We start from the raw sequence: 13,743 nt of genomic DNA, 5'->3' as shown, positions 1-13,743 counted from the left end.
AATGATTCTTAATGATCCTGCTTTGTTGCGTGCCCTTTCAGACCCCTCCTCTGCAGGGAAGCACCCCCGCCAGGCAGATTCCGACAACGCCAGTCCTCCCCCGCTGCCGCCACGGACAAGAAAACGGGACTCGTCTCGCGAGGAGCCTCCCATGACCCCCCGCGGCGGAATTCCGCAGTCCTCGGACGCACCCGAGCTGCCCCCCAGGACTCCCTTACCAGTGCCTGACCTCCCCCCCAGAACTCCTGTCGCCGTGCCTGACCACAGGCCCCCCCTGCCCCCTCGGAGGACGTCGTCGACGTTCGGCATCAACGGCGGAACTGTGCCGCCGATGTCGCCGGTCGGACACGTGCCCCAGGCGCCGGAGCTGCCGCCAAAGACCTACAAACAGGCGCAGGCGCACGCCCAGGCACACGCGCAGTGACGGCGGCCGTACGTTACTCTCTTCTCTCTCTCTCTCTCTCACGTTCTCTGGAAGAGTAACTAAGATCGTAGGGCAGACCGGCGTCTGTGCCGGACGCACTCCATCCATGCTGCAGTGGGGAAAAACTTGTGGCCAGGAGAAATCAAACAACTTTGAGGAGTACTTTCCCTCTTCGTCCCCCCCACGAAGTCCAGAGACTGAACATTGGACGTCGGCACTGTTCGCTCTACAAGCTGGGAGGATTTCCTTTGTCACTGGTGTTGCATCGCGAAGATCAATGTATGCTCTTAGCGCCCTATAGATGAACGGTAGGATGGCTACAACAATGTGGCAACATCACTCACTCACTTCAATTCAGAGCTGCATCTTCTACTATCCAGGATTTCACTTGCACTGAATGTCATGACTACTTCCAATGACAAGACAAGTACTGTTCCCCCTCGTAGTCTCCAGATGCTTTCCAAGACACTTTGCTATAATTGTGCAATGAAGTCAGTGTGAACTAAATGAAAAAGGGGATACATGTAAATCATCAACATTTGCCAGTATTGTGGTACCTGCTTTTCACTTTAGAAACGTCAGTCATACACGGTTTTTTGTTTATTTCTTGCTTGCACGTCCAAAATATCAGTTTTGATTCCAGCCACCCTCTATGCCTGCGTTCTGTGGGTCCTTAGAAATGGGAACAAACTTGGTGTTTGGGCAAAACCCATTTTCAGTTCTGTTGTAGGCAAAAAAACAACAACAAGCTTTACCACGAAGTACAGAACTACAAAGTTTAAAATCCGTCAGTAAGAGGCTCAAGTGAAAAGAAGGGGTCACAGCAAACGGTAGAGTTGACTAGAAGCATTGGTCTACATTTCTGACAAATGAGCATGTGCCACAAGTAGCTGCCAGTCCAGTTTGCCTAGCAGTCGTCAGTAAAGTTATTAATTCAGATCTTTATCTTAGCTACCACCCACATAACTTTGAAGGACAGCAGAACCGACTTGTCCAGTTGCAGTATGTAGTTGTGCAAATATTAGGGCTGTACTAAAATTTAATAGGCAGATGGAGGGGGGTTGGGGGTTTCTTCAATGGAAATTTCTAGCATAGACTGCAATTTTTTGCCACACCGCCCAACTGGACGTTTGGAAAGGCCAATCAAGTTTTTTTTGTTGGAGTCATACATTGAATAATAACATGTCATCATGATTACCTGCAATATGAGTGACTAGGGTCTGCAACACAACTGAGCCTGTGGTTGTACCATACGAACTGAAGTGTACTTAAAAGAGCAATTTGAAGGTGCAAGTTTTGAGATTATGTACGTATGCATTTTAATTGTAGATTTTATTTCATGCAAGAAAATTATGTAAATAGAAGAAGAAGACATGACATTATGTACAAGTAGCAATTTTACTGATGTTCTTCAACAAGTACAGAAATCTGGATGTGTAAGTTTTATGGTGACCACAGTCAGCATGGCTTCTATGTTTTTTATACAGAGTAGACCCTCCAGTTTTTACCCCAGTGCCGTGCTGCCTGTGCATTTGGAGTTTTATATTAAAACAAGGTTCAGTAAAATCTGCAGTGTGGTCTCATTTTGTCTCGCATAAAATAATGTGTTTCCTCTTTGGAAGACAATTGGCTTATTGGTTGAAACTTTCCTATATGTTTCAACGAAACGTATTAAAGCAAGGTGAAAGAAGTACTGGTTGTGTACAAGGAAATGCTTTCCTATATATTACTATATGCTGTGGCTGCCAAGCTATAGTTCAAACACAGTGGTCAAAGTTGTTCTTCAAAAACACCTTAGGAAATTTCCTACATATGAGTGACAATGTATCTGCCAGAAAGATGAGGGACAAAGTTGGTATTGCTTCCAATGATTTATAAAGCCCAGCTGGGTGAGACACCATTCTGGGTATGCTTCCTCCCACGCTCCTTAAGCCCGGACTACTAGTAATTACTTTGTTGCACTGTTATTTGATTTCCCAACGGGGTGTAATATGAAGATTGATGCATAAATGTTGGTGGGCGGCAGTGTTATCAAATGGGGACACCTAGTGGCGATTGGTATTACTGCAGCATTTCTCAGCGGTAATGCTGCAGTACTGCAACTATTAATAGAGGTCGCTTTTGGTCCATGTAAAATCAACTCTTGCAAGTCGAGTTCCTACAAGTCTGGTATTTCTAACTAATGAAGTGAAACAAAACTGAGACATATTTTCCATTACAAAACTGGTTTATTTTTATTAAATTAATAGACCATTGTTTGATCAAATAAGTAAACTGCAAAGAAAACTTATTTTCCCCTCATACTGGAAAAAGGTGATATTAATTCCTCTTTTATTATAAACATCATGCTACTACGTAGAACTCAGAGATCATCACGATTGTGAACAATGGACCTATACCATTATTACGTCACAGTTTGTTTACCTGTTCTAAAGAACATTCTAGAGCGGTCAGTTAAAGAATAAAGATCATTTGAGAGTTTTCAAAGTCAGGTATGTTTGATTTTTGCTGCGTCTAGTTTTGTTGACAAAGCATTACATGCCGTAATGGGTGATTTAGTTGTGACATTAGACGAAAGTAGTACTGTATGTAGGCCTTATGCTAAGGCTAACGCTACACAAACACGCACTGTGCTACGCACCCCTGTACAATATAAACGTCGATTGACCGGCATTCATTGCGGTAAACAAACTGTGACATAATAATGTGATAGGCCCATTCAAAGATGGCACTTCACATTTCCTTGTCACTCCTTTCATTCAATGACTCTAGGATTTGTTAGATGAATCTTTAAAAACAAAACATCAACAGTGCTCTTAATACGCAAGATCCAGGAAGTTGTTCCACCTTATCATATTATTATACAGAAAGCACATGTCATGTACATTTGTAATACTGCTCCACATCTCCAGTGCCCTGCAAAAGTGTCAGAATATAATGGAATATCTTTTTACATATGTGCATACATTGTATTGCCAGTAATTCTTTACACTACTACAATGTACTAAAATCCAGTGGGCAATGTTAGAAGTTTGTGCTGGTCAGAGTGTTGAAACTTGGAAAATGAACAGACTTGTTGCATTTTAAGTTACATTTCATACTGTCTTCCAAAATGTTTAATTCCAGACCAGCCTTATGTAACATGTAAAAGAAGCTTTTTACAGATTGTTCCACTAGTTTGCCCACCATTTAAAACAATATCTTTCTTACGTATCACATTCCATGAATTTCAAAAGTTAGATTCATTACGAATCGTTAACAATGATATCCAATAGGCCTTTGGATTGGTAAAGGCAGACATGATGCATGGTTCATAGAAGGCTTCAGGGAACAGTTAAACAACTAGCTGCAGCATTTATAGCACTGGGGGCTTCACTATATGATTATCATATCTTACACACATCTGGTGATGCTAAGGCCACACCAATTTAATTTGTTGGTTCTCGGATTCGCCTCTTCATTTTTTTCTGATTTGCAAATAAAAATAAAAATTCAGAATCAACTGCAAAATGCTCATATTTTGCCCTGAACAGTTTAAAACAGTCCTTTTCATCCTAGTTGATACAGTTATTCCATCTTTCAATGCAGTGGTATCATTAAAAGTTCAAAATTCATTGTTTAAATTTTGAATGAGCCTGGTGTGTTGGCTTCATGGCTCCTATCGTACCATTTTAGTCCATAATAGGATGCCTAGGCCTGTTTTTATTTTCATTTTTTTTCGCCCTCCCGCTCCATTATTTTTCTAGAAAAATCCGTTAACCAAGAAATTAAATTGGTGTGGCCTAAGGTTACATTTACAAAACCAGGGCCTGGCCAATTGTTTGTGTGAATGTGTCAAAAAACATTTATCGTACTTTTTGTTTCCCTGCCCAGCCCTGATTAGGAATTGTGACCTTAGCATAAGGCTACAGTTACAGTTACATTTGGGTGGCTGTCGGATCATCTGTGGTGCTCCTAACACATGGACCAGACTAAGGGTGTGGTGGAGGGGTGGGTGCAGGATGGTTCCCAGATCTGCAACACCAAACAGAAAAAAACAAAAACTCAAACAAAACAAATAAAACCTTAACCACCAAGCAGAAAAGAAAGCACTTTTTGAGATAGAAAAAAGAGGGGAGCAGCAGTTTGGACACATGTAAAGTGCAGATACTTATAACATGCATTACTTCATTGCTTGTGTCATATAACTGCAAGAATTACAGTAATGTAGTATATGTAAGTTCTTAATCCAATGTTCCATATGTCTATAGTATGTTTTTGTACATACATGACTACAAGTTCCTTGTTAGGATACATTGTATTTGTGACAACCCATTATTGCTTGCTGGTGCAGAAAGATTGAGAAATATCCCTGGCACTTAGATATGCTGGTACACACATGTACCATACGCAGATATTGCACATGCTCTGGTTGACAGCATAGCCATACGCATAATTCTTCAATTACAGCGAGATGTTACACCAGCACAGAAGAGTTTCAAGAATGTTTAAAACTAAGTGAGCTAAGACAGCAAAGAAATTATAAAGGTACAAAATGTAACAGTAATTCTGAACAGAGACGACAGGTCAAATACAGAAAGTCACAGGCAGACAACTGATCAGCTATACTAAATTGAAATTCATTGTTAGATCAGCTTTTACACTTGATCTACGGTTAAATGATTAAATACTAGTGAAGGATTCAATGCCCTTTCAAAATCTAGTACAATATACATGTATATGTATGCAACAGTTGAATCCAATGACTTAAGGTTAGAGACAGCAAGATGCAACTGCAAGATTGTAGTTTCATCGAGTCAGAATTAAAAATGTGCATCACTGCCAAAGAAAGTGCTGCTTTGCACCTTACAGCATACTTCAGTGGTGCATTTCTGACATTTGCATGCCTCTTTTTGCACGTTTTCTTGTTTTTGTTGTTTGATTACTCAAGATCTATCAATAATACTTTACACAATAATGTAATACTAATAGTTTTATGTGTGTGAATCAGACATTTAAGTTCTCAGTGTCATCGTCAAAATCATTTTCAAAATCCCTACTAGCCCTTGTCCTTTCCATTTGACGCAGTGATTCAGTGAACAAGACAGATTTACTTCTGATCATGGCTCGACTATTACAATGACAGCAGTATGCTGTGGAATAAATGAAGCAGTGTTGTGTCAGCTGTGATATCTCTGCTGTAATTCGACATGGCCGTCCCACAAAATCATCTGAGATCTGTACATGAACCAGGGCCCGAGCCAGCTTGAAATGTTTTTCCATCAGCCCAGGTTCATCATTGGATTTGGGGAGGAGAGCGCCATAGGCACGACGCGATGCTCCCTCGTGAAAGTTTGGATTTTCAAGCCTTCAAACATGCAATTTCCCACATTTTGACAGGCAAATCATGATGCTGAGAGTGGTTGTCGGTGGTCCTTCCGATGTTTTCGCATTTTTACCCAAACTTTTTGTTCATTTTGTCTGTCAGGTTTGACAGATTGGTTTAAAGAAATTTCCGCCACACGCCACACAAAGTTCCGATAATTGACGGAAAAACTGGTGCTGGCTAGAGCCCTGACATGAACCCCCCTCCTCCGCCCTACTTTGGTATGATCCACTTGTAAGCGATGAGTCCCAGCAGGATGGCCAGCTCCACCAGGATTATCATCCCCAGAATCAGTTTGTTGGTCATCACTCTGAAACATGTATAACAATTATCGTAAACAATTTCATCAGGTTGGAAGATACTTAGGGTATAGAATTTTCTTCTTACACAACCAGTAAGGTTCTCACCTGCTTACGTTTCAAGGGGGCATACAAGCTCAGCCACGTTGGGATTGCATTCTCGCCGCCGCAAAAGCGCCACCTACATTGGCGATAAATAGCGGCGAGTTGCAGAAACTCCAGTCAGAAGCTCTGAGGAAGGTGTCTGATAGACATCGAAACGTAAGCAGGTGAGAACCTTACTGTTTGTGTAAGAAGAAAATTCTATACCCTATGTATAACAATCAATTATCATACACATCATTCTCAGCAAGGACATGTCTTGGCACTTCCACCGAAGCAAATCACCCTTTCTTCCTCCATTCAGCACCTCTTAGGAGGAAGTTCCACGCTGAAAGCTTCTTTCCTAGAACAACATCACTATGGAAAAAGCTACCTCGTGAATGTTTCCCATATGGGTATAACCTTTAAACTTTTCAAGTCTAAGGTCAACAAACATCTGTCCTCACTGGCTGTACAGTAACCTAAAGCATTTGAGTGGCTCTCATGAGCCTTGTTTTGTGGTGAACCATGAAGTAAATAAAAATAAAAAATAACAAAAAAGGCAGATCAGATTCAAGCTTATGTTTTACTATTAGGCATAGGAAAAAAATGTTGTGTTTCCTGTTTCAGTCCTGAAAAAATTACGGTCAGTAAGGATTTTTTTATTTTTTTTATTTCGACTACGATGATCTCTAGTGATCTGACTTATACAACACAGTTTAACAAAGCAAAACATTTATATTTATAGCTCCACCAGGATTATCATCCCCAGGATCAGTTTGTTGGTCATCACTCTGAACCACACATTTAACACAGCTTCCACAAGGTTATAAACTGGATCAGAATAAGATTTTATATGCCCGAAGGCTAATTGCTTTTACAGTCAAAGGTACTGTTCCATACAATACAATCATAGGAGACAGACATCCACAGTGTAGAAAAACTTATACTTCTACTACTACGCTAGCTATTATGAGGTTCAACTTCTTCTTTGAAGGCAGTGGATAATGAATAGTCCAACATTCTGCATAATGAGTGGGTTTTGTGATGTATGTATTTTTATATGTACATGTATTACCAGAAAAATATCAACCCCTACAGGGAAAAGTGAGGGATACATAGTGCACAATCATGCAAAATCTGCAACAGAATCTGCCACTCAAAAATCAGACTTGTGCAGGTAATTTTCAGTGTAACCTGCACCAGTGCACAAGTACTGTATGCACTGTGGGAGTATGCACTGTTTCTGGAAATCATGTAAAATAGATCCAAGAAGGAGAAACCCACCTTCTACTCATTGCATTGAGGATCTTTTTGCTAGTGCTGAGGTTTTGATCCATGTCTTGTACCTGGAAGAAAACAGATCTAGATGTGAATCTTACGTTTGACTGTACTATACACTATAAGAAAATACAGTACATGTGTACATGTATATCCTGTGTTCTACCAACCTAACGAAATTATTCTTGTGCGTTAGGTAAGGCCACACAGACTTAATCTTATGGATGAAATCCTCTGAAGACACCCAAACTAGTTTGCACGGGCAGATAAAAAAAAGGCCATCCCCCCCAAAATGCATCTAAACTACAGGAATACAAAGCTGGTATTGCGAATTGCAGTAGTACATGGTGACTCTTACGACAAGCCGGCACATGCTGACCTTTTGCGGGATTTGTGAGTCAACACTGTAGTGTACTGATTTCTTGAACTCCGTGGAGCTTCAGCAGCAGCCTGGGTGCCGTCGGAGGTGATTTTTTTTTCTGAGAACAATGCGTGCGTGGATGTCATCCATAAAACCAAGTCGGTGTGGCTTAGGCCACACCAATTTAATTTGTTGGTTCTCGGATTCGCCTCTTCGTTTTTTTCTGATTTGCAAAAAAAAAAAATATGATTCTGGTTCTGAATCAACTGAAAAATGCTCATGTTTTGCCCCCAACAGTTGAGGAAAGTCCTTTTCTTCCTAGTTGTTACAGTTTTCCCATCTATCATTGCAGTGGTTTGATTAAAAGTTCAAAATTCAATGTTTAAATTTCAACCCAGCCTTTTGTGTTGACTTCATGGCTCATTTCGTAGCATTTAAGCCTATAATAGGATGCCAAGACCTGTTTTTATTTTTATTTTTTTTCGCCCTGTCGCTTCATATTTTTCCTGAAAAAATCCGAGAACCAACAAATTAAATTGGTGTGGCCTAAGGTTAAATATTGTCTGACTCACCCTGTCCCTGGTGCGGACCAGCTGTTCACGCTGTTCTCCCAGCTCCTCGATGGTCTCCGTGCCGATCTGCTCAGACTCCACAGCTATCCTGGTTGAGCGCTCGATGCTGGCCGAGGTTCTGTTCAGGCTCTCCAGACCCTGCAGCATCTTGGAACGGTGAGAGGCTGACATCCTCTGGAGAGAACAGGCAACAAAATGACATTTTACTCTCCAAAACCTAAAAAGGTAAACTCAAAAGGTAAGATGTAATGTTGTTCTGTTCAGGCTCTCCAGGCCCTGCAGCATCTTAGAACGGTGAGAGGCTGACATCCTCTGGGGAGAACAGCATACAGTCGTCAGAGAACTCACCAGTTTTGTTTCAGCTTATAACTTCAAAATTAGTTGTAAAATGTGACACTTGCACCATCATACTGTCATTCCCATGATCTAGGAATGGGGCAAATAAGAGTTGTCAGGGATCAACCAAAAACAATCTGAAAATGTTCAGGTGTGTTTGGCCTTCTAATGTCAAAACTAGTTATCATATGGCTAAGAAATACATGCAGCATCAATTTAGTGATGCATACCTAAACCCAATTTTAGGTTCAGGTCCGGATTCAAGTCCAGAGGTTTAGGTTCAGGTCCGGACTTGTAAGTCCGGACCTAAACCCATGGCATATATAAAATTGCATGTTGGCAACCTTGCAATATTGTCTGGGTGAAACTTTGGCCACATAACATGGAGGCCGGTAGTTGACGATGCCCGATGGCAATGTTTTCTTCGTTTTGCAGCAAAGATTTTACAATCTAAGGCAGGTTTTAGGTGATTTGGAAAGAAAAGGGGTATGTGAAGTGGTCTTTTATGGTAATAAGTCCGGACTCGGTTCTTGACTTTTAGGTTTTTTTGGACTTGAACCTAAACATTCTTACAAGTCCGGATCCAAGTCCAGTGAACCGGTATGCATCACTAAGCATCATACTGTCATTCCCATGAAGTATGCATACTGCATGTATCCATGTGTGAAGTGTCAGTCATTTATTTTCTATCAAATCAAATACCGATAGCTTTAATCAAATCATCAGAACAATTACCATGGTAAAACTGTCCATCCAAAAGGTAGCACAATGCCGGTTTCTAAAACATATTAGGCCACACCAAGTAAATTTTATGGATGACGTCCTTTGGAGACCCTAAATCTAATGCAAGAGGGCGAAAAAAAAACAAGAAAGGCCCTAAAAAACAAGATGCCTAGATTAGAAATATACTAAGAGACGACAAATGTTAGGACACAAATTGAATGAGGTGACACAGTGTAACAAGCAAGAAGTCTTTTATTCATCATCAAAACAGCAATAAATCAGGTGGAACAGCAGTTGTCGTCCTGTCCTGTTCTCGCGTCACGTGTTTCACGTCAATCTGACTATTTGTGGCACTGTCGTGACTCTTTTGTCATAGTTACAGGAAGCGGAATTTCTTGTTTTTTTTTCTAGGAACAGGCCAAAATCAATGCGCGCGCGGACGTCATCCATAAAATTTACTTGGTGTGGCCTTACGTAGAATAAAAAAGACTTCCAGCTATTCCTTCCAGAAGTTTGTTACCATACTTACAGCTTCATCGCTGTCAGGGTCGTACGTTCCTCCTGACATCAGTTCATCGCGCATCATTCCCGTACCTGAGGCTTGTTTCTGGAACATACCAACACAGACAGGGTTAACTAAACCTTCTGGTGTTGAATGTACAGAAAGAGTAAAACGACCAATGTCTTCAAGGTAAAAGATGTTATAACAATGGTCACTCAAAAAGGTAAACTAGTGGAGATACGCAACTCATTTTTTTCATAGAAAATAGAAAACTGTTTAATATCAGTATGTATACTAAGATATTACAAATCTAATGTTACAAACTAAGGATCTGTCTTTTCCATGACAAATCTTTATCAACATTAGTAATACATGTACCTAGCACCTAACAGTCGAGTGTTTCCAAACAGTGGAGTGCTTTCTGTGAACAGTCACACCTAACCTCTACCAGGCTTCAGAAGTGGCTGGAAAGAGTACAAACTAGAGTTCCCCGATCTCATACCTTCGCCAAATGATGTTAATCTTTATGACTGACAAATTATACATTAGATTATTCCCCCCTGATTTAAGAAATAGGAACCTAATTTTCATGAATTATATCATTTTATCATAATCTCAACCAAAAAACAGTCTTATACTAACAAACAATGCATTCTAGCATTTCCTCATAAATTATGCAAATGAGGTCCTGATTTGAATAAATTATGTTTAATGATGTTCACCTCAATTTAACTTTCAAATACCACAAGTATGAAATTCCAGGCAGTTATCATTACATAATTATAAAATTTTCTCATTAATTATGCAAATTAGGTCATTATTAACATAATCAATATTTTCCTGTGTTTCTTTCGTTGTCAATTACCAATGTCACAAGCTTTAATTGTCCTATCATGGAATACAGCTGATTTATAGAATTTCCCCATAAATTATGCAAATTACATCCATATTTGCATAATTGTCACATAATTATATTAAGCATCACGTAAGCTACCTACATACCAAAAATCACGACGATCCGTCAACCGGTTCTTGAGTTATCCCCTTTTGAATATTTTCAAGAATATATCGCTGCAGTTCCAGAGCAAGCCGCTAGGGGGCCTAAACTCACGTCACTTCTTCCCCAGCGCAAGAGCTACCTACCATCTAAATTTCATCACCATAGCATGTCTAGATCATGAGATATCAAAACCGGAAGTTCAGCTGCAGTACCATAACAAGCCGCTAGGGGGTCCAAAATCTAATCATTTTGAGGTCTCATCAAGACCTACCCACCTACCAAGTATCAAGACAATCCATCAAGGCCTTCTCAAGTTATCGTGTTTACAGACAGACAGACAGACAGACAGACACACACATACACGAACGCCCCTGAAAACATAACCTTCTTGGCGAAGGTAATTAGCCAGATAGACAGCGAACATGCCAGGCCAGGAGAGCTGGTCCGCTGAAGGAGTACAGTTTGCCTGCTCTAGAAGCCTGTCACCAGACCAACTCCCCTGTCATGTTATCAGTCTATTTGGCCAATTTCTACTCTTTCCAGCCACTTCTGAACATGATTCTTACAACTCCATGTCCAACTTACTGTTTCCCAGCTATATGTAAATTATGCATTAATACTTGTTCTTCGAGGAAATACTATATTTTGTCAGTGTAAAGTGTTTTAATCGCATTTTTAATGTAGTTTTATCCATCTACTCTGTGTATTTTAAACGTTGTCAAATATTGGCTCAATTCATGTTTTTTTAAACTTTTAACATGCCATGCCAATATGAATAAAGCTGAATCTGAATCTGAAGCCTGTTTACACCTAAGTGACACCAGTGTGTCCCTCACCATCTCCCTCTGCAGTTTGTCCAGGTCCCGTCTGTAGTTGCGTAACCTGCTGAGCATCTGTGGTCTGTAGGTGGGCGGGGCCAGCTTCACTTCCTCCTCCATCTCCTGGACCTGTGGGACGGGGAAAACAACTTTTAATTGTTACCCTTCTAGCACAGCATTCCCAGCAGTTATGATGGACACAGGAGCAACTCCAAGACAATTTCGGAGGGACACTCAGTGGGCAACCGCCTTTTATTCTTCTTTCCTGGTACCGAGTGCCCCGTGCGCATGCGCGCAGGCTCGGACTGTACCATTAACAATTAAGGGGGGTTTTTACATTGTAACACACGCCCCCTCCAACTGAAATGTCGTACCGACATTTGTAAGCAAAATACAGAACTGTTAACTGTTAACTTGGAACTTCTCTATAGCTACATCTATGTGAATTCTATGTAGGGTCTAGACCTTTTAGCGGAGTGGTTAGAGTGTCTGACTGAGGCCCGGGAGGTTGTGGGTTCGAACCCCTGCCCGGGACCAGTGGGTTTTTACGGCTCGAAATACTGGGTGCATGTGCACCTTATACTTTATAGTACCAGTAGCAGGCATATCGGGTGAGTGACAAGCTAGGATTTGAACTCCCGAGCTCTGTACATTGTACTATACACGCTACTGGACTACAATCACCACAGTGACAAAGATTTTCTATCAGCAACGCACAAGATCAAGATATGCCTATCCTGACTACATCATGCTTCAAAGACTTCAGGGCAAAGGACTCATTTCTGTTATTGATTTCTTTCCATAATACGATGTCATGTCATCAAATTATCCAAGATAGTCAGTGTTATATCAATAATTTAGTTGATAGAAAGATGAAGGCTCACCAGTGTGGTACATTCCTCTATGCCCCGCATAACCTCTCGGACAATTCTTTTTCTCTCCTCTGTAAAAAATTAGACAAGAATGTCAGTTATCATTCTGTTAGTCACGTATAACATTACGTACAGTCATAGTTGGTACAAGATCACACAACAATTTTGTTTTCCCAGTTGAATTTCTTAAAATCAGATTTTTTTCTGTTAGTGTAGAGAGGTGTCTGTAGAGATGTGTGTGTTGACTGTGACGCTCATTGTTCTGTAAGGTCGGTCAGCCATGAAATTCGATTTTTGTTCTTTCGAAAAAATTATGGGCACACCAATCGTTTACGTTTCGTTCAACTTGTAATAAATTATTTTAACTTATAGAATTATAATACATGTATTAGCTTTTAGATATGTTGAGTCCTGTGTCAGTTGAAGAAAATACGTCTTAGAGTCAATCGTCTTACACTCTGAGGGCAGTGCCGTAGTCAGGAAAACGACAACAGGTCACGGTACACAGTACAATATTTCTATGGGGGAGGGGGGCACTCACTCACCTCCGAATGCATTTGGAAGTCTGCTCTGAGCCGTTCGGCGTAGCTCCTCGTACAGGTTTCTAAAATCCTCCTCGTGGTTTTCAAAGTCTTCAGAAGACATTGTCGAAAGTCACCAGAGCCTTATATCTCCAGAGAATTGGGATTTACAGATCAAGTTTAGTCAACTTATTCCGCTGTATCTCTTTCCTACATCGCTTTCTGTCAGGCTACGTCATGTGATCGGACATGGTGCAGTTTGATAAAAACTCGGTAGAGGCGCTTTTGATCGCAGGAACGACTGAATTTGATCGTTCTGGATTCTTGCCTCAGCTTCGAAGACCTTCAAGAACAATTGACTTGCATTGATCTGTGTGCAGTTGTGAATATATAACACTGACATAAGTATTTCGGTTACCGTCCATTGCTAGCTGGGAACATGGTCATTTCGAAAGGGGACCGGCTGTATCAATGGCAAATGAAGCCTGCCATTTACTATGCTTGTTTCAGTGTCAACATCAAAATCAACCTTGTGGCGTTAGTACCTTTTTGCTATAACGTTAGACCAGATAAGCTCACTTTCCGAGA

At 40.8% G+C, this 13,743-nt stretch overlaps 2 protein-coding genes across 2 annotated transcripts in view; one reads left to right on the top strand and one right to left on the bottom strand.

Moving 5' to 3' along the window:
- LOC109472122 (son of sevenless homolog 2-like) overlaps positions 1-1,981 on the top strand; it is a 38,312-nt gene extending 36,331 nt beyond the window's left edge. Inside the window, exon 28 of the mRNA XM_019771700.1 lies at positions 42-1,981. Within this exon, the coding sequence (XP_019627259.1) occupies positions 42-424 (383 nt within the window). The 3' untranslated portion in view covers positions 425-1,981. The remainder of the gene's footprint in view (positions 1-41) is intronic.
- A 1,164-nt stretch (positions 1,982-3,145) lies between these two features.
- On the bottom strand, positions 3,146-13,402 carry LOC109472259 (vesicle transport through interaction with t-SNAREs homolog 1B-like). Its single transcript, XM_019771914.1, has 9 exons — positions 13,180-13,402; positions 12,647-12,705; positions 11,781-11,891; positions 9,972-10,049; positions 8,384-8,557; positions 7,457-7,518; positions 6,007-6,099; positions 4,207-4,438; positions 3,146-3,836 (listed from the first exon to the last, which is right to left on the bottom strand). Exons 1-8 carry the CDS (start codon positions 13,277-13,279, stop codon positions 4,396-4,398), a joined length of 720 nt encoding a protein of 239 aa, XP_019627473.1. The 5' UTR covers positions 13,280-13,402; the 3' UTR covers positions 3,146-3,836; positions 4,207-4,395.
- Positions 13,403-13,743: the final 341 nt, after the last annotated feature.

This window comes from Branchiostoma belcheri, unplaced genomic scaffold (assembly GCF_001625305.1).
Source record: "Branchiostoma belcheri isolate BF01 breed outbred unplaced genomic scaffold, Haploidv18h27 scaffold27, whole genome shotgun sequence".
NCBI classification, from domain to species: domain Eukaryota; kingdom Metazoa; phylum Chordata; class Leptocardii; order Amphioxiformes; family Branchiostomatidae; genus Branchiostoma; species Branchiostoma belcheri.
This window is presented reverse-complemented; position numbering and strand designations above follow the sequence as displayed.

Excerpts from the sequence above, each read along its gene's own strand:
- LOC109472259 (XM_019771914.1), bottom strand. The coding sequence starts at position 13,279 with ATGTCTTCTGAAGACTTTGAAAACCACGAGGAGGATTTTAGAAACCTG. Across the intron at positions 12,706-13,179 it reads ACTTCCAAATGCATTCGGAG|AGGAGAGAAAAAGAATTGTC; the intron begins GTGAGTGAGTGC and ends AATTTTTTACAG. Across the intron at positions 4,439-6,006 it reads TACAAGTGGATCATACCAAA|ATCTGGGAACCATCCTGCAC; the intron begins GTAGGGCGGAGG and ends TTGGTGTTGCAG.